At 42.4% G+C, this 23,205-nt stretch overlaps 1 protein-coding gene across 1 annotated transcript in view; it reads left to right on the top strand.

Annotated features, from left to right (window-relative positions):
- CNTNAP1 (contactin associated protein 1) overlaps positions 1–22,929 on the top strand; it is a 122,920-nt gene extending 99,991 nt beyond the window's left edge. Inside the window, exons 20-24 of the mRNA XM_044297491.1 lie at positions 1,199–1,329; positions 17,297–17,390; positions 18,479–18,709; positions 20,372–20,416; positions 21,689–22,929. Of these exons, the coding sequence (XP_044153426.1) occupies positions 1,199–1,329; positions 17,297–17,390; positions 18,479–18,709; positions 20,372–20,416; positions 21,689–21,879 (692 nt within the window). The 3' untranslated portion in view covers positions 21,880–22,929. The remainder of the gene's footprint in view (positions 1–1,198; positions 1,330–17,296; positions 17,391–18,478; positions 18,710–20,371; positions 20,417–21,688) is intronic.
- The last annotated feature ends 276 nt before the right edge of the window (positions 22,930–23,205 follow it).

Raw genomic sequence — 23,205 nt, 5'->3', positions numbered from 1 at the left:
AATATTTCTTTCAGAGATGGATATTTTTAAAAACTCAATAATCATAGTAAACATTTTTTTTGACTATTTGTCTGCATTTCATCTCAGCAGTAGGGTTCATGCACATGAACGTGTGTGCCACGTGCTTGTATTGTGGCCCACAAACCGCTTGAATGGGTCCGCACTCCGAAGTGATTTCGTGGGATTTCGGTCTGTGCCTCCGCATGTCCTATTTTTTTTCCGCTGCTGACCGTCTCTTGCAGATCTCAGACCCATTTGCAAATGCATGCACATGGACGGTGCCTGTGCATTGCGGATCGCAATTTGCGATCGACAGCACAGGGACGGGGCAGTCACATTAGTGGGCATGAGCCTATACTATGCTGTTGAAAATTAAATACAATACATTGTCCTTATGTATGACTCACAAATGATAAGACCTTCTATATAGATGGGTAATACATTGTCAGTTTACTGCTGTTGTGAGGAGAATATGTTATCTGCAACGTAAACCTTATGATAATAGTAGGTGTATCATTGGGATCGCAGTATGACAGCTCTGTTGTTCTCCTTGTAAGCATAAATAAAGATGTCCACAGAGGAGCACTACACTTATCAGTGTAATGTGTGATTTTCTACTTGGGTCACTACATGGGGGCTGTCTTTGGTCAGTGTGAATGGTCTGACTGAGAAAGTCAGGGTGTTTGCCATGCTAAAAGTCCCAACAAAGGAATTTAAGGGCCAGGACAGGAAGTAGAATACATGGAGTGATTTCAAAAAATTATATCCAGAAAAATAACCGTTTTTTTTTTTTTAATACACAGAATATTAACATATAGGCTGTAAATATGTGCCAAAAATGTTTTGATAGTAGTTAGTAGTAGTAGTCTTCTAGATTTTCATGTAACTTTTGCACAACAAGATAGGGTAAAAAAAAAAGGTAGCATATAAGTTGCATTGCTATTGTAGCTGCTGCACATAAATTGTGGGACTACGCACTACAATAAACCTCAGTTTTATCTAGTCATTGTTGTGCTGCTGTATGCCCTGTGACAAGTATTTAGGGAATGGCATCTTAGGACCCAGGGCATCACCTCAATTGGGTGCTGACTTTGCCTCAGGGAAGGAATAATTCTTAAACATACAGAATTGTGCTGCACTAAATGTAAGTGAATGGATCTTCTGGTGCTGCTTTTCATTGCCTGCATTGTTATTGCAGGTACGTTGCAGCTGAATTATCAACTGCGAAGCAATAGCCAAAATGTCTTCCAACTGAGCAAGAAAAACATGACTGATGGCAGACCTCATAGGGTTAATGTCACCAGAGATTACCGAACGCTGTACTACCAGGTAATGCATCAAAGTAACTGAGTTGGTCTTGGTTGTAAGCAGACATTTTATATGTGGGTAAGGCCTCCTGCACACGAACATATATACCAATATACTTTCTTTATAGTGCATTTGGGTACTGTATAGTGCATTTGAGCATGCGCGTACGCGGAAATTATATTGCCGATATTTCAGATTGAAAAAAAGAATGAATGGAGATCGCAAATTCGAATAATACATCTGGTATGTCACTGTCCATGTTGTGGGACTATTTGTGCACTTCTAGTAATTATTTCTTGGCTGCAAATATGAGCTGAAGGTTTTTCAGGCTCCCCTGCCATTAAAATGAATGGGACCCGCAGCGAACTTGCGGTTCACGAACATTTGAGCGTGTTCGCGAACCGTCTCGGCAGATGTTCGTCCATCACTAGTACACTCTCTCCACTTCCTCCTTGCTCCTACAACAGGTGCAGTTCAATGTGCACTTGTACTGGGCTCCTGATTCACACCCACAATAAACGTGTCAGTCAGCAGTGAGACACCTTCATGCCCGGCCCCTGCTTCCCTTCATCTTTGCTCCTAGTGCCGTTCAGCGGTGTTTCAGCCCCGCCCCCTCCAGCAAGGCGAAGGCGCCTGCAGTGAGCGTCTGTGGCTGTTTGACTGCACAGTTATGGCTGGCTTACCTCGGGAGAGCTGAGAGCTTTTATCTCTGACAGTGCCTGCTTGTGGTGCAGGCACACAGATGAAGGAGAAAAGGGGAGGTAATGATCTAATTAGAGCCTCATAGTTTGCAAAAGACTGCAGCAGAGAGAAGTGGGTTTTTGCAGGTTATGGCTGTATATGGAGGAGGGAGATGTGAGGTACATGTGACTGTATGATGGGGCTGGGAGGGAGATGTGATGTACATGGGACTATATGATGGAGGCTGGGAGGGAGATGTTATGTACATGGAACTGTATGATGGGGGCTAGGGGGGAGATGTGATGTACATGGGTCTGTATGATGGAAGCTGGGAGGGTGCTGTGAGGTACATGGGACTGTATGATGGGGGCTAGGAAGGAGATGGGACTGTATGATGGGGGGTGGGTGGAAGATGTTATGTACATGGGACTGTAAGATGGGGATGGAGTGGAGATGTGATTTATATGGAACTGTATGTTGGAGGTGGCTGGCGAGTGATGTTATTTGCATGGGACTGTAGGGCCAGAAGGGAAATTTTTTTTTTTTTTTTTTACATGGGACTGTGCATTGAAGGAGGCTGATGGAAGAATTTTTAATTTTTTTTTTTAACCACCTCAGCCCCCCTAGCTTAAACACCCTTAATCACCAGACCACTTTTTACAATTCTGCACTACAGTACTTTCACGGTTTATTGCTCGGTCATAAAACTTACCACCCAAATGAATTTTACCTACTTTTCTTCTCACTAATAGAGCTTTCATTTGGTAGTATTTCATTGCTGCTGCCATTTTTTGTTATTAATCAAAATTGACCCAAATTTTTGCCTAAAAATGAGATTTTTCACTTTCAGTTGTAAATTTTTGAAAATAAAACTACATTTCTATAAAAATTTTTATCTAAATTTATTGTTCTACATGTCTTTGATAAAAAAAATGCAATAAGTGTATATTTATTGGTTTTCGCAAAAGTTATAGCGTTTACAAACTATGGTACAAAAATTTGAATTTCCGCATTTTGAAGCAGCTCTGACTTTCTGAGCACCTGTCATGTTTCTTGAGGTTCTACAATGCCCAGACAGTAGAAACACCCCTCAAATGACCCCATTTCGGAAAGTAGACACCCTAAGGTATTCGCTGATGGGCATAGTGAGTTCATAGAAGTTTTTATTTTTTGTCACAAGTTAGCGGAAAATGATGATTTTTTTTTCTTACAGTCTCATATTCCACTAAAGAGCCCTGTGTGCCTGTCCTGTGAGATGCAATCCCTATGCTAAGTGTACCTGTGTGTGGTACTTCCGGAAACACTCCCCAAAGCATAGGGCAGGGTGGTCAGGGCAGTCAGGACAGAAATAGCGAGTGTCACGCCTTATTCTCACTCCTGCTACAGACACAACATTTTTTTCGGGGTGGCGGTTGGTTTGAGGTACCAGCAACGACACTGGGGAAATGTCGCTCGTGTAGACGGCTCACTACACTGGTGGTTGGGGCCACGGAACCTCCTGGATACAGGAGGTTCTCGATGATCTCTTGCTGAAATTTGAGGAAGGATCTTGTTCTCCCAGCCTTACTGTAGAGAACAAAACTATTGTATACAGCCAATTGAATCAAATATACAGACACCTTCTTATACCAGCGTCTGGTTCTGCGGGAAAGTAAATAGGGAGCCAACATCTGGTCATTGAAGTCCACCCCTCCCATGAGCGAATTATAGTCGTGGACACAGAGGGTCTTTTCAATGACACTGGTTGCTCGTTCAATTTGGATTGTCGTGTCTGCGTGAATGGAGGAGAGCATGTAAACGTCACGCTTGTCTCTCCATTTCACCACGAGCAGTTCTTCGTTACACAAGGCAGCCCTCTCCCCCCTTGCAAGATGGGTGGTAACGAGCCATTGGGGGAAGCCCCGGCGACTAGGTCGTGCGGTGCCACAGCAGCCAATCTGTTCTAAAAACAAATGCCTGAAGAGGGGCACACTTGTGTAAAAATTGTCCACATAAAGATGGTACCCCTTACCAAATAAGGGTGACACCAAGCCCCAGACTGTCTTCCCACTGCTCCCCAGGTAGTTAGGGCAACCGACCGGCTCCAGGGTCTGATCTTTACCCTCATAGACACGAAATTTGTGCGTATAGCCTGTGGCCCTTTCACAGATCTTATACAATTTGACCCCATACCGGGCGCGTTTGCTTGGGATGTATTGTTTGAAGCCAAGGCACCCGGTAAAATGTATAAGGGACTCGTCTACGCAGATGTTTTGCTCAGGGGTATACAAATCTGCAAATTTGGTGTTAAAGTGGTCTATGAGGGGGCCGAATTTTGTGGAGCCGGTCAAAAGCTGGGTGGCCTCTGGGACGAGAGGTGCTGTTGTCACTAAAGTGCAGGAAACGCAGGATGGTCTCAAATTGTGTCCTGGACATGGCAGCAGAGAACATGGGCATGTGATGAATTGGGTTTGTGGACCAATATGACCGCAATTCATGCTTTTTTGATAGGCCCATGTTGAGGAGAAGGCCCAGAAAAGTTTTAATTTTGGAAACTTGGACGGGTTTCCACCGGAAAGACTAGGCATAAAAGCTTCCCGGGTTGGCGGCTATAAATTGAGTGGCATATCGATTTGTTTCTGCCACGACTAAGTCCAACAGCTCCGCAGTCAAGAACAGCTAAATCTGAGCTGTCTCAACCCGAACTCCAGACTGGGCGGTGAAAGGGGGCTGCCAATCAGGGTTTGCCAGCACCTCAGGGACTCTAGGGGCTCTACGGGCCTGTCTGTGCGGTGGCTGCGACGGGGGAACTAATGCTCGTGCCACCGTACCAGCTTCAACTGCTGCCCTTGAAGCGGATCCTGCGCAACCTGTGGTCTAGCAACACGGGGCCGGGTACGCCTGGTGGTATCAGGGACCTCAACCTCCTCGTCCGAACTTTGGGTCAGACTGCCACTGCTTTCTACAGGTTCGTATTCTGACCCGCTGGATTAGTCAGATGAGGGTTCCCATTCCTCATCCGACTGGGTCAGAAGCCTGTAGGCCTCTTCAGAAGAATACCCCTTATTTGCCATTTGGACAACTAAATTTAGGGAATATTCCCTGAGACTACCCAAGAAAAAAAGCAAGCCTGTCTTACAAATGGGAGGCTAGCGAAGTACTGGAGGCCGCTGCGATTGATAAAAAATATCAAAATTGATTTTTTTTTTATCGCCGCAGTGCTTGTAAAGTGATTGTGCAGTGATCAAAAAAAATAAGAATTTTTGTCACTGCGGCGGGGCGGGCGTGGGTGAACGCACGTGTGGGCAACCGACCAGGCCTAATCGGGAAAACACTGCGTTTTGGGTGGAGGGCGAGCTAAGGTGACACTAATACTATTATAGATCTGACTGTGATCAGTTCTGATCACTTACAGATACCATAAAAGTACAAATGCTGATTAGCTATACGCTAATCAGCGAATCAGTGACTGCGGTGCGGTGGGCTGGGCGCTACCCAACGCTAACTGCCTAACAAAGGGGCCTAAACTATCCTAAACCTAAACGTCAATACTAGTGAAAAAAAATAAGTGACAGTTTACACTGATCACTTTTTTCCCTTTCACTAGGTGATTGACAGGGGCGATCAAGGGGTTAATTGGGGTGATGGGGGGTGATCTGGGGACTCAGTGTACTGTTTGGGTACTCACTGTGATGTGTGCTCCTCTGCTGGAACCACCCGACGAAAAGGACCAGCAGAGGAGCACAGAAGCCATTTAACACCTTATATTTATAAATGGCAGGCTGGTGACGAAATACTCCTTTAACTTTTGCCGGCCCGCAATGCGCATGCGCGGGCCGGCTCTGCCCGAAATCTCACGGCTCGCGAGAGGACGCGCCAGCGCGTCCAGGAGGACTAACAGGGCCGCCGCCAGGACGCGATCCTGCGTGCGGCGGTCCTGTAGTGGTTAACATGGGACTGAGTTGAAGGAGGCTGGAGGAAGGGAGCAATTGTTTTTACATGGGACTGTGCGTTGGAGGAGGCTGAAGGGAGAGAGTGATTTGTTTTACATGAGACTATGCATTTGAGGAGGCTGGAGGGAAGGAGTGATTTTATTTATATGGGACTGCAGTGAGGGAGGGAATGATTTTATTTACATGGGACTGTGTGTTGGAGGAGGAGGTGAACAAAAAAAATTGCTAGAGAGAGTGGAAATAAGGAAGTGTACAGTCTTGTACATAAAAACAGACTGAGCGTGCTTCATGGAGTACTAGGCTGTGAATAATGATGTTATGCATGTACTGTGAAAAGCCATTGTGCTGAGTTGGTTCAGTGGGTTGGGAGGAACAAGAGAAAGAGTAGTAGGGGGTGTAGAACAGCACTGCTGGGAGGGACAGTGGGTGGATGCTGAGGGCTGCTTGATCACAACTGACACCCCCACAGCTAGGATGAGATGGAGCAGGAAGTGGAGGCTGCATGGGAGAAATGAGTAAAGCTCAGCTTGATCAAAACATGTTTGAAGGTACTCAGTTAGCCTTAGTCTGTCATATTATAAGCCACTGTAGTGATATATATTTTTTAGACCCAGATAACCCCTTTAATACCATAATACCAGTTATTACAATTTATAACGAGCCATGACAGCTATGGTAGATGTTTTCAAACAATCCTGATTAATTCTGAATGTCTGGAGTACATAATTATAGAGTTCGTCTGGGTTTGGTATTTTTTATGGCAAAATAAGACCAGTGTCTGCAACAAAATGCTGGAACTCCTGACTGAAATGGCTTAATGCAGATGTGAACAGGGCTAAATATGATTGTCTCTAGTTGGTCTCTAGTTCTATTTTTTTTTGTGGAGCAACATTAAGAAATGCATGCACCCATTGCAATTCAGTAACACCAGAGGCGGACAGAGCTGTGTATGTTCTGGCACCACGCTACTCGGGAACTGCTGATAGGTGGGGTATGGGATGTCAGACCCCGCTGATCAGATGTTATATATTAGAGAACCCCTTTAGGCCTTATGTTCAAGCACCCACCCACTTAACTTAGAGCAGGACCATGGGGTCAACTTACCTTGTTCTCTTTAAGGCCCTTTCTTAATTATTGGCAGTTACCACAGCAGTTAGATTTGACAAGACTCCGGGGTCACATAGACTGGAAGTGATGCAATTTTTCAGATGCAGATAGGACATAATTTTGCTCAGGAGAGGGCATCACACTGTAAAACGACTGCAATCATTTTACCTGGAAACTTGTGTCTGTTACATACAGTAGGTGGCATGCTGTTTTGTCACTGAGCTAAAGCTTTGACTGTTGGCGCACTCCCAGTACGTTCCTGCAAACACCAGTAGTATTACTGCAATAACATTGTGTCGGCACAGAAGCTTTGTCCACGTGATCAGAAAAGGTTGGAGAATGCCAATCATAGCTGAATTCCTTCATTTGTGGAAATGCTACACTTAGGGAGGGTCTGACATTATTTTTCACAAATTTCTTTATATCAAACCTCATATTCCTACAATTTTTATAAAGGTGTGTTTGTAGACATGTGCAAAGACACTGATGTATTTTTGGAAGGATCCATTTGTGAATATAGGGTCTGCCTTTTAACCCCTTCCCGACATTCGCCGAACATGTATGGAGGATGTCAGGTCTTTAAACATGGCACCTGCTCTGGAATGGAAAAAGCGCCTTAGCCGCCGGGTGCCTACAGTTTCATACAGCAGACACCAGCAGCTAATGTACGACCATGGACAATTAACCCCTCAGATGCCGGTGGATATCGGGAAAAGTGTCCTGTTCTAATAATGAGCCAGAGCCTGTACTAGGCTTCCAGGCTCATTATTAGTATATCCCAGTTCAGGCCAGCAGGTGGCAGCACTGAACTGGGATATAGCAATGTCTGTACAGAATAATGGAGCAAATTCCATTATTCTGATGATTGCAAGTTGTGGTCATCTTGGGGACCTAACAAAAAGTAAAAAAAAAAGTTTAAAAAAGTTTTTAAAAATATATACAGTGGATATAAAAAGTCTACACACCCCTGTTAAAATGTCAGGTTTCTGTGATGTAAAAAAAAAAATGACAAAGATAAATCATTTCAGAACTTTTCCCACCTTTAATGTGACCTATAAACTGTACCACTCAATTGAAAAACAAACTAAAATATTTTAGGTGGAGAGAAGAAAACAAAAAAATAAAATAAATAATGTGGTTGCATAAGTGTGCAAACCCTCTTATAACTGGGGATGTAGCTGTGTTCAGAATTAAGCAATCACATTCAAAATCATCTTAAATAGGAGTCGGCATACATCTGCCATCATTTAAAGTGCATCTGATTAACCCCAAATAAAGTTCAGCTGCTCTAGTTAGTTTTTCCCGGAAATTTTTTTAGTCTCATCCCACAGCAAAAGCCATGGCTCACAAAGAGCTTCCAAAGCATCAGAGGGATCTCATTTTTAAAAGGTATCAGTCAGGAGAAGGGTACAAAAGGGGCTATCCATAGTATTTAGTATATTGGGCAGACTAGATGGGCCAAATGGTTCTTATCTGCCGACACATTCTATGTTTCTATGTAAAAGAATTTCCAAGGCATTAGATATACCATGGAACACAGTGAAGACAGTCATCATCAAGTGGAGAAAATATGGCACAACAGAACTGGACGTCTCTCCAAAATTTATGAAAAGACAAGAAGAAAACTAGTCTGGGAGGCTACCAAGAGGCCTACAGCAACATTAAAGGAGCTGCAGGAATATCTGGCAAGTACTGGCTGTGTGGTACATGTGACAACAATCTCCCATATTCTTCATATGTCTGGGCTATGGGGTAGAGTGGCAAGACAAAAGCCTTTTCTTACGAAGAAAAACATCCAAGCCAGGCTACATTTTGCAAAAACACATCTGAAGTCTCCCAAAAGCATGGGAAAATGTGTTATGGTCTGATGAAACCAAGGTTGAACTTTTTGGCCATATTTCCAAAAGATATGTTTGGCGCAAAAAGAACACTGCACATCACCAAAAGAACACCGTACCCACAGTGAAGCATGGTGGTGGCATCATCATGCTTTGGGGCTGTTTTTCTTCAGCTGGAACTGGGGCCTTAGTTAAGCTAGAGGGAATTATGAACAGTTCCAAATACCAGTCAATATTGGCACAAAACCTTCAGGCTTCTGCTAGAAAGCTGACCATGAAGAGGAACTTCATCTTTCAGCATGACAACGACCCAAAGCATACATCCAAATCAACAAAGGAATGGCTTCACCAGAAGATTAAAGTTTTGGAATGGCCCAACCAGAGCTCAGACCTGAATCCGATTGAAAATCTGTAGGGGTGATCTGACGAGGGCTGTGCACAGGAGATGCCCTTGCAATCTGACAGATTTGGAGTGTTTTTGCAAAGAAGAGTGGGCAAATCTTGCCAAGTCAAAATGTGCCATGCTGATAGACTCATACCCAAAAAGACTGAGTGCTGTAATAAAATCAAAAGGTGCTTCAACAAAGTATCAGTTTAAGGGTGTGTACACTTATGCAACTATATTATTTTAATTTTCATATTTTTTCTTCCCTCTACCTAAAAGATTTCAGTTTGTTTTTCAATTTAGTTGTACAGTTTATAGGTCAGATTAAAGGTGGAAAAAGTTCTTAAATGATTTAGCTTTGTCAAATTGTTTTACATCACAGAAACCTGACCTTTTAACAGGGGTGTGTAGACTCTTTATATCCATTGTATATATAAAAATATATCAAATCACCCCCCCCCCCTTTCCCCCCAAAAAATAAAAAAAAATAACATGGGCATTGCTACATGCAAAAACACCCATACTATTAAAATATAAAAAAAGTTATTTAATCTGGTGAAAAAAGTTATGGGGGGTCAGAATATGGCGATGAAATGAAAAAAATATTTTTCTTCAAAAGTAATTTTTTTTCCAGTTTTAAAACGCAAGAAAAACTATACATATGTGGGATCACCGGATTCATACTGACCTGGAGAATGAAGAGCACAAGTCAGTTTTTACTGCATAGTGAACGTAAAAAAAAGAGTTTCTTATTTATTTCCATTCTACTCCATTTGGATTCCCCCCCCCCCCCTTCCCGCTGCCCACTGTATCCTATGCAATATTAAATGGTGGCATTAGAAAGTACAACTTGTCCTGCAAAAAACAAGCCCTAAGTGAACGGAAAAATAAAAAAGTTATGGCTCTGGGAACGTAGGGAGTAGAGTTGAGCGAACACCTGGATGTTCGGGTTCGAGAAGTTCGGCCGAACATCCCGGAAATGTTCGGGTTCGGGATCCGAACCCGATCCGAACTTCGTCCCGAACCCGAACCCCATTGAAGTCAATGGGGACCCGAACTTTTCGGCACTAAAAAGGCTGTAAAACAGCCCAGGAAAGAGCTAGAGGGCTGCAAAAGGCAGCAACATGTAGGTAAATCCCCTGCAAACAAATGTGGATAGGGAAATGAATTAAAATAAAAATTAAATAAATAAAAATTAACCAAAATCAATTGGAGAGAGGTTCCATAGCAGAGAATCTGGCTTCCCGTCACCCACCACTGGAACAGTCCATTCTCAGATATTTAGGCCCCGGCACCCAGGCAGAGGAGAGAGGTCCCGTAACAGAGAATCTGTCTTCATGTCAGCAGAGAATTAGTCTGCATGTCATAGCAGAGAATGAGGCTTCACGTCAGCCACCACTGCAACAGTCCATTGGCATATATTTAGGCACAGCACCCAGGCAGAGGAGAGAGGTCCCGTAACAGACAATCTGGCTTCATGTCAGCAGAGAATCAGTCTGCATGTCATAGCAGAGAATCAGGCTTCACGTCACCCACCACTGCAACAGTCCATTGTCATAAATTTAGGCCCAGCACTAGTGTTGAGCGGCATGTCCCATATTCGAATTCGCGAAATTTTGTGAATATTCGAAAGAATATTCGTAAAATATTCGCGATTATTCAAATTCGTTATTATTTCGCATATGCGATAATTCGAATTATCGCATAATACATATGCTATGCAAAATTCACATGTGCGCTAATGAAATCGCCTTACGAAGATTCGCAACTCAATTCAATCACTAATGTATGAATGCAATGCCCTTTGCCTCTGTTCTGGGACAAGTGTAGATATTCGCATGTGCGCTAATAAAATCGCCTTACGAAGATTCGCACCTCAATCACTTTCTAGGGAATGTGAGACTTTTGGGAATCAATCGAGATACAGTGGGGGGTGATGACAGTAGTTGACAGAGTACAGATCAATGTAATCTGTAAGGTGGAAAGTAAAATAAAAAATACGAATATTCGTAAATCGAATTTTACGAAGTTCTACGTATTCGCGAATATGGTGCTATACTATATGAATGCACAGGCCTTTGCCTCTCTGTTCTGGGGACAAGTGTAGATATTTGCATTTGCGTTAATAAAATCGCCTTACGAAGATTCGCAGCTCAATTCAATCACTAATGTATGAATGCAAAGCCCTTTGCCTCTGTTCTGGGACAAGTGTAGATATTCGCATGTGCGCTAATAAAATCGCCTTACGAAGATTCGCAACTCAATTCACTAATGTATGAATGCAAAGCCCTTTGCCTCTGTTCTGGGACGTGCCGATATTCGCATGTGCGCTAATAAAATCGCCTTACGAAGATTCGCAACTCAATTCACTAATGTATGAATGCAAAGCCCTTTGCCTCTGTTCTGGGACGTGCCGATATTCGCATGTGCGCTAATAAAATCGCCTTACGAAGATTCGCACCTCAATCACTTTCTAGGGAATGTGAGACTTTTGGGAATCAATCGAGATACAGTGGGGGGTGATGACAGTAGTTGACAGAGTACAGATCAATGTAATCTGTAAGGTGGAAAGTAAAATAAAAAATACGAATATTCGTAAATCGAATTTTACGAAGTTCTACGTATTCGCGAATATGGTGCTATACTATATGAATGCACAGGCCTTTGCCTCTCTGTTCTGGGGACAAGTGTAGATATTTGCATTTGCGTTAATAAAATCGCCTTACGAAGATTCGCAGCTCAATTCAATCACTAATGTATGAATGCAAAGCCCTTTGCCTCTGTTCTGGGACAAGTGTAGATATTCGCATGTGCGCTAATAAAATCGCCTTACGAAGATTCGCAACTCAATTCACTAATGTATGAATGCAAAGCCCTTTGCCTCTGTTCTGGGACGTGCCGATATTCGCATGTGCGCTAATAAAATCGCCTTACGAAGATTCGCAACTCAATTCACTAATGTATGAATGCAAAGCCCTTTGCCTCTGTTCTGGGACGTGCCGATATTCGCATGTGCGCTAATAAAATCGCCTTACGAAGATTCGCAACTCAATTCACTAATGTATGAATGCAAAGCCCTTTGCCTCTGTTCTGGGACGTGCCGATATTCGCATGTGCGCTAATAACATCGCCTTACGAAGATTCGCGCCTCAATCACTTTCTAGGCAATGTGAGTAAGATCTGAGCTGTTGGACCTTTGGGAAACAATCAATTATATGTGTACTGTAATTTTGTGGGGGGGGGGAAAAAACAAAAAACGAATATTCGTTTTTACGAATATATAGCACTATATTCGAAATATTCGCGAAATCGCGAAGTTGCGATATTCGCGAAAAAAAATTGCTTTTCGAATATTCGCGCTCAACACTACCCAGCACCCAGGCAGAGGAGAGAGGTCCCGTAACAGACAATCTGGCTTCATGTCAGCAGAGAATCAGTCTGCATGTCATAGCAGAGAATGAGGCTTCACGTCAGCCACCACTGCAACAGTCCATTGGCATATATTTAGGCCCAGCACCCAGGCAGAGGAGAGAGGTCCCGTAACAGACAATCTGGCTTCATGTCAGCAGAGAATCAGTCTTCATATCATAGCAGAGAATCAGGCTTCACGTCACCCACCACTGTAAGAGTCCATTTTCATAAATTTAGGCCCAGCACACAGGCAGAGGAGAGAGGTCCCGTAACAGAGGATCTGGCTTCATGTCAGCAGAGAATCAGTCTGCATGTCATAGCAGAGAATCAGGCTTCACGTCACCCAACATTGGAACAGTCCATTGGCATATATTTAGGCCCCGGCACCCAGACAGAGGAGAGGTTCATTCAACTTTGGGTAGCCTCGCAATATAATGGTAAAATGAAAATAAAAATAGGATTGAATGAGGAAGTGCCCTGGAGTCCAATAATATATGGTTAAGGGGAGGTAGTTAATGTCTAATCTGGACAAGGGACGGACAGATCCTGTGGGATCCATGCCTGGTTCATTTTTATGAACGTCAGCTTGTCCACATTGGCTGTAGACAGGCGGCTGCGTTTGAGGCCTAGTATTTAGGCGCTGGGTGACCGGTATGGATTTAGTGACAGAATTAGACTTGGAAATGCACAGAAGCGTGTGTGTGAAGTTATTCTGAATGACCCTATGTGCACCTTCAATATTATATACCCTTTTAGGGATAGATTTCAAATAGCTCTGATATAGCAGAAACCACTAAATTATGAAATTGCTAAATTGAGAATTGTACTTCAACCCAGAACAAAAAATGTGCTTTGACGGACACTAAATATCTTGCCCAGCAACAACAGTACAGCGGTGGGTAACGAGAGATTTAGAGGGAATTAAATTTGAGGCCTAGTATTTAGGCGCTGGGTCACCGGTATGGATTTAGTGACAGAATTAGACTTGGAAATACACAGTAGCGGGTGTGTGTGAAGTTATTCTGAATGACCCTATGTGCACCTTCAATATTATATACCCTTTTAGGGATAGATTTCAAATAGCTCTGATATAGCAGAAACCACTAAATTATGAAATTGCTAAATTGGGAATTGTACTTCAACCCAGAACAAAAAATGTGCTTTGACGGACACTAAATATCTTGCCCAGCAACAACAGTACAGCGGTGGGTAACGAGAGATTTAGAGGGAATTAAATTTGAGGCCTAGTATTTAGGCGCTGGGTCACCGGTATGGATTTAGTGACAGAATTAGACTTGGAAATGCACAGAAGCGTGTGTGTGAAGTTATTCTGAATGACCCTATGTGCACCTTCAATATTATATACCCTTTTAGGGATAGATTTCAAATAGCTCTGATATAGCAGAAACCACTAAATTATGAAATTGCTAAATTGGGAATTGTACTTCAACCCAGAACAAAAAATGTGCTTTGACAGACACTAAATATCTTGCCCAGCAACAACAGTACAGCGGTGGGTAACGAGAGATTTAGAGGGATTTAAATTTGAGGCCTAGTATTTAGGCGCTGGGTCACCGGTATGGATTTAGTGACAGAATTAGACTTGGAAATGCACAGAAGCGTGTGTGTGAAGTTATTCTGAATGACCCTATGTGCACCTTCAATATTATATACCCTTTTAGGGATAGATTTCAAATAGCTCTGATATAGCAGAAACCACTAAATTATGAAATTGCTAAATTGGGAATTGTACTTCAACCCAGAACAAAAAATGTGCTTTGACGGACACTAAATATCTTGCCCAGCAACAACAGTACAGCGGTGGGTAACGAGAGATTTAGAGGGATTTAAATTTGAGGCCTAGTATTTAGGCGCTGGGTGACAGGTATGGGTTTAGTGACAGAATTAGACTTGGAAATACACAGTAGCGGGTGTGTGTGAAGTTATTCTGAATGACCCAATGTGCACCTTCAATATTATATACCCTTTTTGGGATAGATTTCAAATAGCTCTGATATAGCAGGAACCACTAAATTATGAAATTGCTAAATTGGGAATTGTATTTCAACCCAGAACAAGAAATGTGCTTGAACGGACACTAAATAACTCGCCCAGCTACAGCACTAGGGACAGATTTAGCTGGATATAAATTTGAGGCCTAGTATTTAGGCGCTGGGTGACAGGTATGGGTTTAGTGACAGAATTAGACTTGGAAATACACAGTAGCGGGTGTGTGTGAAGTTATTCTGAATGACCCAATGTGCACCTTCAATATTATATACCCTTTTTGGGATAGATTTCAAATAGCTCTGATATAGCAGGAACCACTAAATTATGAAATTGCTAAATTGGGAATTGTATTTCAACCCAGAACAAGAAATGTGCTTGAACGGACACTAAATAACTCGCCCAGCTACAGCACTAGGGACAGATTTAGCTGGATATAAATTTGAGGCCTAGTATTTAGGCGCTGGGTGACCGGTATGGATTTAGTGACAGAATTAGACTGGGATATGGCCAAAAAATAAACAGACTATTGCTGGTTAAATGCACTTGGTGTGACAGCTTCACCCTGATGTAGGCTTTAGCCAAAAAACAACCACACCATTGAGGGTTAAATGCACTTGGTGACAGGCGCAGCTTGCCCCTGATTTTGTATATGGCCAAAAAATGAACAGACTATTGCTGGTTAAATGCACTTGGTGTGACAGCTTCACCCTGATGTAGGCTTTAGCCAAAAAACAACCACACCATTGAGGGTTAAATGCACTTGGTGACAGGCGCAGCTTGCCCCTGATTTTGTATATGGCCAAAAAATGAACAGACTATTGCTGGTTAAATGCACTTGGTGTGACAGCTTCACCCTGATGTAGGCTTTAGCCAAAAAACAACCACACCATTGAGGGTTAAATGCACTTGGTGACAGGCGCAGCTTGCCCCTGATTTTGTATATGGCCAAAAAATGAACAGACTATTGCTGGTTAAATGCACTTGGTGTGACAGCTTCACCCTGATGTAGGCTTTAGCCAAAAAACAACCACACCATTGAGGGTTAAATGCACTTGGTCGCAGCTTGTGCTGGCGCACCACAAGACACAAAATGGCCGCCGATCACCCCAGAAAAATGAGACTGACAAACGGTCTGTGCAGCCTAAAAACAGTGAGCAATTGAGGATCAGCAGCTCAATGATCCACAGCTGCAGATCGATCAGTTAATCAAGTCCTTTGGAGGAGTTAATCTGCCTAATCTCGCCCTACTGTCGCAGCCGCAACCTCTCCCTACGCTAATCAGAGCAGAGTGACGGGCGGCGCTATGTGACTCCAGCTTAAATAGAGGCTGGGTCACATGGTGCTCTGGCCAATCACAGCCATGCCAATAGTAGGCATGGCTGTGATGGCCTCTTGGGGCAAGTAGTATGACGCTTGTTGATTGGCTGCTTTGCAGCCTTTCAAAAAGCGCCAAGAAAGCGTCACAAAAGCGCGAAGAAAGCGACGAACACCGAACCCGAACCCGGACTTTTACGAAAATGTCCGGGTTCGGGTCCGTGTCACGGACACCCCAAAATTCGGTACGAACCCGAACTATACAGTTCGGGTTCGCTCATCCCTAGTAGGGAGCGAAAAACGAAAATGCAAAAACTGAAAATCGCAGTGTCAGGAAAGGGTTAATTAGCTGTTTTTAAAATCTCATTGTATCATATACTTGTTTGAAGGTAGTCGTTAATGTAAACTACACTGTTTATACAGGTTTTCTTCTTTCTGCATTCACTTTTCACTCTATTTTATAATTCTTGTTATAAAAAAAATCCAGCTTAAAGTGAACCTGGGACATAGAAAATGAATTCCAATCTGCAGGTATAGTTTTGTAGGAAAAGATTCAGTATAACTTGCATTTTATTTATTTAAAGGCTATGTACAGCTTTGGGGACAATTATTTTTATTATTGCATTGTACTTATTTTGAGCTAAAAATCACTTTTTCAATTGGTCTTTATAAAAAATATGGAATCTTTTTTTCTGTACAGAGCTGACAAGATGTGGTTGCAGCCTGTGGATTTTCTGTCTTTTCCGTCATCTAGGGAGTAGACGGGCTTATTATATCTGCTCTCCGACATTATAAACACTCATTATAGCTCAGTTCTTATCTTACTGATAAGAATGTGGCTTAAATGTGTAAAAGTGTTTATGACCTTTCAGCAGTTTCGAGAGAGAGAGTTTATTAGATGACCACCACAAAGTGAAAGTACCAGTCACACAGTTATAAAAACAGTTAACCATTAGTGACAGAATGGCTCAATATTTTTAATTAAAGTCAATTGAAAATATGATTGTTAGCCAAAAATGAGTAAAATGCAATCATAAACAAAAATTGCCTCCAAAGGTGTACATAGCCTTTAAATATCTATTTATTCTGTGTTTTAGTTCAGTTGGCAGTCCAATAATTGACAGCCATCACGGTATGCACAGTCATAGAAGTAAGGCTGTCAATCACTGATAGGACCATACAGTGGACTTCCAAGCTTTGAAAGAATTATGCACATTTGTGGAGGGTCCCAATAACCAGTGCAATATCCAATCAGACAGTTTTCACCCAATTTCTGTATTGACAGGTTTTGGCACTAATTCTTCTTATAGGTGGACTATTATGATGTTGTACAGAAACAGTTCTTGTTGTGGGAAGATCCCAAGTTTGATTCTCCAAAAGCTATTTATCTTGGAAGGGTTGTTGGTGAGTTTTCATCTTTAAAATCTTACTGATATGTACAGGCAAGTTTGCTTACATGAATACATAGGAATGTTTGTTCGGCAAATAATCAGTCCATCTAAACACCCAACCAATCTAGTGGGGTAAAACAATCAATAGATCATAGTATGGTTTTGATAGGCCCCTATCAAGGCTGTTTAAGCAAGTTCTTGTATGTCGGCCTTCATAGGCTGATCAATTTCCAGTGCAGGTGGGAGAATTAAAATTCTCAGCAAAATTACACATAAATGGTATATTGACCAGGACGCTTTTGCTATGTGTTAAAACAATGAAAGACTTGGAGCACACTGGCATACACAGCAGGAAAGGCTCCAGGTGTATATCTCAAACGCACATCACAATGTGCACAATTAGGGCCCGTTCACACAATCTTTTTGGCATGGCTTTTTATGTGGAATTTTGTATAGTTACAAAAACTATGGGGGTCATTTATTAAGACCTGCGTTTTAGACACCGGTCTTAATATTCCTTTTAGCTGGCTGTGGATATGCGGAAGTTATGAAGAGGCGCAGGCCTCTACATAACTTCGGCAGATCCACTGCTGCTTCTAAATGTAAGACAGCTTCTTAATTATCTTACATTTAGACCTTTTTCTACGTCTAAGCCAGGCGTAGAAATGCGCAGTATCCAGCATATTTCTGGTTAATAAATGACGCCCTATGTTTTTTACTTAATGAAATTAGTGTACCGCAGTAAATACCTCCATTATTTTATCCAACACATATACTAGAATCATAAAAATGAAGAAACTAAATGTTATGTTCTCTCCCTCCCCTATACCACTAGTAGATAGCGAGATGATTTGCGCAATGCAAGGACACTGAAGCACAAATCCGTATAATATAGACACAATATACTCATACTACTACTACGGTCCGTGGCTTCTGGCAGTGGGGCACAGATGATACCATTTGGCAGTAGCCCATAATCTCTTTTTATGACATACATAAATCTGTATGTTATATCATATTTTACCCCTACGGCACAGAAGAAGGCCCCTGGGTCCTCAAGTTCTTGCAATTGATTATATTTTGGTTTTGGTATGTTTGTAGAGACTGGAACAATAGATTCGGATGTGCAGAACTTTAACACACCAGGCTTTATAGGATGCCTAGCAGATGTACGTTTCAACAACATCACTCCAATACGAGACATTTTCCGGTCCTCTAGAGCTGCAGCACTGATCACAGTAAAGGGAAATCTGGTGGAGTCTAACTGTGGAGCCATGCCTCTGAAGGTGTACCACATACCGTACGAACTGGACCCATGGTATATGGGGGCAGGTGAGGGACAACTATGTTACTCAGAATTGACTATTGCCATGTACTGGTTTTAACGTTACTTCTTAAAGAGGTTGTGCACATTTTGGGGAGGAATATTTGGCAACCCCCTCATCATCCCCCGGAATGACCTGCTTCCCGACTTCTGCACTCTCTACTGCTCTGCTCAGGTCCCTGGATGTAAACTTCTGTTTTGACGTCACTGCAGCCATTTTTTGGCTGCAAAGGTGACCAGCTTTTCTTGTGTCATGACAAATGATGCACGGTCACCGCTGCAGCCAATGACTGGAAGCAGTGGGATCAAACCAGAACTTTACATCCAGGGACCCAAGTGGAACAGTGGAGGCTGGAAAGGCAAAGAGCCAGTGTCGTAAAGCTGGCAATTATGCCTCCCTTCGCTGGTCTGCCCAGGAGGAAGGGCAGACCTGCCCCCAATACGTGCACAACCCCTTTAGGCCTCTTTCACACAAGTGTGACGGATTAGGTCTGGGTGCGTTCAGTGAAACTCGCACCATTTTGCAAGCAAGTTCAGTCAGTTTTGTCTGCAATTGCGTTCAGTTGTTCTTTTCTTTCCGCACAAGTGCAATCCGTTTTAATGTGTTTTTCACACGCATGATAAAAAAAACTGGAGGTTTACAAAAAACATCTCTTAGCAACCATCAGTGAAAAACGCATCGCACCTGCACTTGCTTCCGGATGCAGTGCGTTTTTCACTGAAGCCCCATTCAATTCTATGGGGCCAGGGCTGCGTGAATAACGCAGAATATAGAACATGCTGCGTTTTTCACGCAACGCAGAACTGATGCGTGAAATGAATGGGTCAGGGTTCAGTGCAGGTGCTATGCATTCACATCACGCATTGCAGGAAAACTCGCTTGTGTGAAAGGGGCCTTAAAGGGAACCTATCAGAGCTTCATGCTGCACAAACCTGCATAAAAACGACAGGTTTCTAGGTGACAATTATGCTTCACTTAAAATTTTGGATTAAATCTGGATTATGTTACATTTACTGAGGCACTTGAAATATCACAGAAAAGTTTAATCCTATGCCAGGCAGCCCCCTGGTGTATTTTCTAAGACTAAGTCTTACAATACAGTTGCACCAAATACATGACTGTGCACCATTTCATAAATGTGGTGCAACCACACAATGCAAACCAGACTTAAAAGTGACATAAAATCAATCTCCAATGATGTCCCCCTGGTTTCTCTGAAATGCAGCATTGCAGATTAGAGCATTGTTTGTAACTAGGGATGAGCGAATCGACTTCGAAGTCGATTCGCATAAAACTTTGTTGTAATACTGTATAGAGCGGGAGCTGCGTACAGTATTAGAATGTATTGGGTCCGATGAGGCGAAGTTATTACTTCGCGAAGTCTCCTGAGACTTTGTGTAATAACTTTGGGAATTATTACTGTAAAAAACCTTGAGACCGAATTTTTATGCGAATCAACTTCGGATGAAGCATCCGAAGTCGATTCGCCTATCCCTATTTGTAGCCAGTGAGAATGTTGGGATTTTATGCTGCCCGTGGTTTGATTAGCATGCTCCTAGGTTCTCTTTAATTAGTCATGGAAATGGCATTTGTCAAATATGCAAAATGCTAGATTTCATCACTCAGGATTTAGATCTTTGTAGTCTGACTCCTATGTTTTGTCTTGTAGTATTTCCCCATGTACATGACGATGGCCTTGCTGGAATAATTGCATGTGAGTATAATATCTTAATCTCTTAAATGGGTATTTTTTTTTTTTGCTCTAAAATATTTAGGGTGGGTTCACATCACGTTTTTCCCATCTGTGTGAAACAGAATGCCTCAGACTGATGCCATACAGTGGCATCCGTTCACCATAGAGTTCCATTGTAAAAAAAAATATACGTATTCTTAACCGGCCTTTGCAGGAGACAAGAACGTTGTGTGCTGTGTACATATACGTCAAACAGAGGCATAAAATGTGATGTGGACCTTCCCTGTATCGTTTACTTACAGAAGATTAATATCAAACTTGGTCCTGTGATAATTGCACCGATGCAGGGCTTGTTATAAGACCAACTCTGATAAGTGTATTGTACTGGAAGGAAGGTTTTCATTAAAGCAAGTCTATCAATAGTTTTGACCAGGGACAGCAGGAGAAACATAACTTTTGTGTAGCTTTTATTATCAGAAATAGTTTGAATATTAAAGGGGTTGTCTCATTCAGCAAATAGCATTTATTATGTAGAGAAAGTTAATACAAGGCACTAACTAATGTGTTATTTTCCATATTGCTTCCTTCACTGGCTGGAGTCATTTTTCCATCACATTATACACTGCTTCTTTCCATGGTTATGACCACCCGGCAATCCAGCAGCGATGGCTGTGCTTCCACACCATAGGAAAAAGCACCAGCCTATTTGTGTTCCTACGGTCTCGACCACCAGAGAGGTTGGCACTTTTTTTCCTATAGTGTGCAAGCACGGCCACCGCTGCTGGATTGCAGAGTGGTTGTAACCATGGAAACAATCAATGTATAATATGATGGAAAAATGAATCCATCCAGCGGAGGAGGCAATATGGACAATCTCAATATATTAGAAAGTGGCTTGTATTAACTTTTTCTACATGATAAATGCTATTTTCTGAAGTGACACAAACTCTTTAAAAATTCATATTTGTCATCCCCATGAAATAACACTTGTTGAGCATCTTTTTCTATAACTCTGCATTGTGCTATTCCTCCAATGTCTTAGAACTATACTAATAAATTGACAACTAGGGGTTACCATTCACCTTGTCAAAGGTGTGTATCCCTGCACAGTAAACACGGAGTTGTCAAGTTGTTTATAAACTTCTAGGAGTAATAGCAGAGGAACACAATGAAGAGAAAGATGCTCCAGAATTGTTAAATTACAAGGAATACAAGTAATTACTACAACAAACGTACTGCGAGAGCCGACAGGTCCTCTTTAAGACTCTTTTTCTTTCTTCTCTTTTTACCCAGTTGTGGTGATTTTCCTCTTCCTCCTTGCGATTGCTTGTTTGTTTTTGGTTTATCATTATTTTCACCGATATAAAGGATCTTACCTCACCAATGAGCCAAAGGCTATAGACACTGCAGGCGCTCCAAAGTCTTCTATGAGGAAAGAGCAGCCCCTTCCACAAATTGAGGAAGAAGAGGCTAGGGCAGAATAGCCTTGACTGTGGTAGTATTCTCCAGGAAGCAGCAGCCATCTGTTCACGTGAAGTCTGGGAACTTTGCCACTGGAATACCTTATCAGTCCTGCTCATTTTTGTGAAAAATGGGGATGGGGTGAGGACAGACCACAAAAAATATAAATAACGGACTAAGAGAGTTACAATATCATCTGGTAGAGCAGTCAGAGAACAGCAGGCTTCTGAGGAGTGAGTATATCATTCATCTTCCAGCATCTAAGGTACCTGCCTTCATTACAGTATTTCCTGAGAATAATGCTTTTCCATAACTATCCCACTATGAAAAGTTTCAATTTTTTTTAAAATACGGGTAGCGGGCCCCACCTCACAATAAACTATTTTTGTGCTTCCGTCCACAGCATACAGTATGTAGTACTCACTAACTAAACTGTTAAAGGCATACTCTAGAACCAACTATCTAAAGGTAAAGGTAACCTCTGGCACTCCAGCTATTGTGAAACTACAACTCCCAGAATGCTCCATTTACTTCTATGGGAGTTCCAGGAACAGCCGAGCAAGTGTGCATGCTGGGAATTGTAGTTTTACAACAGTTGGAGTCCTGGAGGTAGGTTGTAGACTCCTGCTCTAGAGCCTGTGGTATGTGTACCCCAGAGGGTAAACATCAGATTTTTTGCAGTTTGGTCTCATGCCCAAGGCAGTGTCCGAATTTCAGTCTGAAAAATACGCACACCTTCTGTGTGGCTTCTATTTATTTATCATCTCCAATATGAAAAAGAATAGGGCATGTTCTATAATATGCGGAATGTAAAAATTGAACTGCAAAAACCGCTGAGGCTACTTTCACACTGGCGTTTTCGCTTTCTGTTTGTGAGATCCGTTCAGGGCTCTCACAAGCGGTCCAAAATGGATCAGTTTTGCCCTAATGCATTCTGAATGGAAAAGGATCCACTCAGAATGCATCAGTTTAGTCTCCATCCCACTTTGGAGATGGACACTAAAACACTGCTTGCAGCGTTTTGGTGTCCGTCTGACGAAACTGAGTCAAACGTTTTCTATAACACAATCTGGCACAATAGAAAACGGATCCGTCCTCTATTGACTTTTAATGGTATTCAAGACGGATCCGTCTTGGCTATGTTAAAGATAATACGAATGGATGCAGACGGTTGTATTATCTGAACGGATCCGCACCAAACGCTAGTGTGAAAGTAGCCTGATGTGTGTATGGCCCGTAGAAATGAATGGTTCCGTCACCATATATGATCAAAGCCTTGGAGGTCATTTATTTGGGTAGAGGTTACTTGGCTTAGAAAACTTGAGGAACACTGCTATAGAAGAACTGTC

The sequence above is a fragment of the Bufo gargarizans genome, chromosome 6 (assembly GCF_014858855.1).
Source record: "Bufo gargarizans isolate SCDJY-AF-19 chromosome 6, ASM1485885v1, whole genome shotgun sequence".
NCBI classification, from domain to species: Eukaryota; Metazoa; Chordata; class Amphibia; order Anura; family Bufonidae; genus Bufo; species Bufo gargarizans.
Note: the sequence above shows the minus strand (reverse complement) of the source record. Positions and strands in the feature narration are given on the sequence as shown.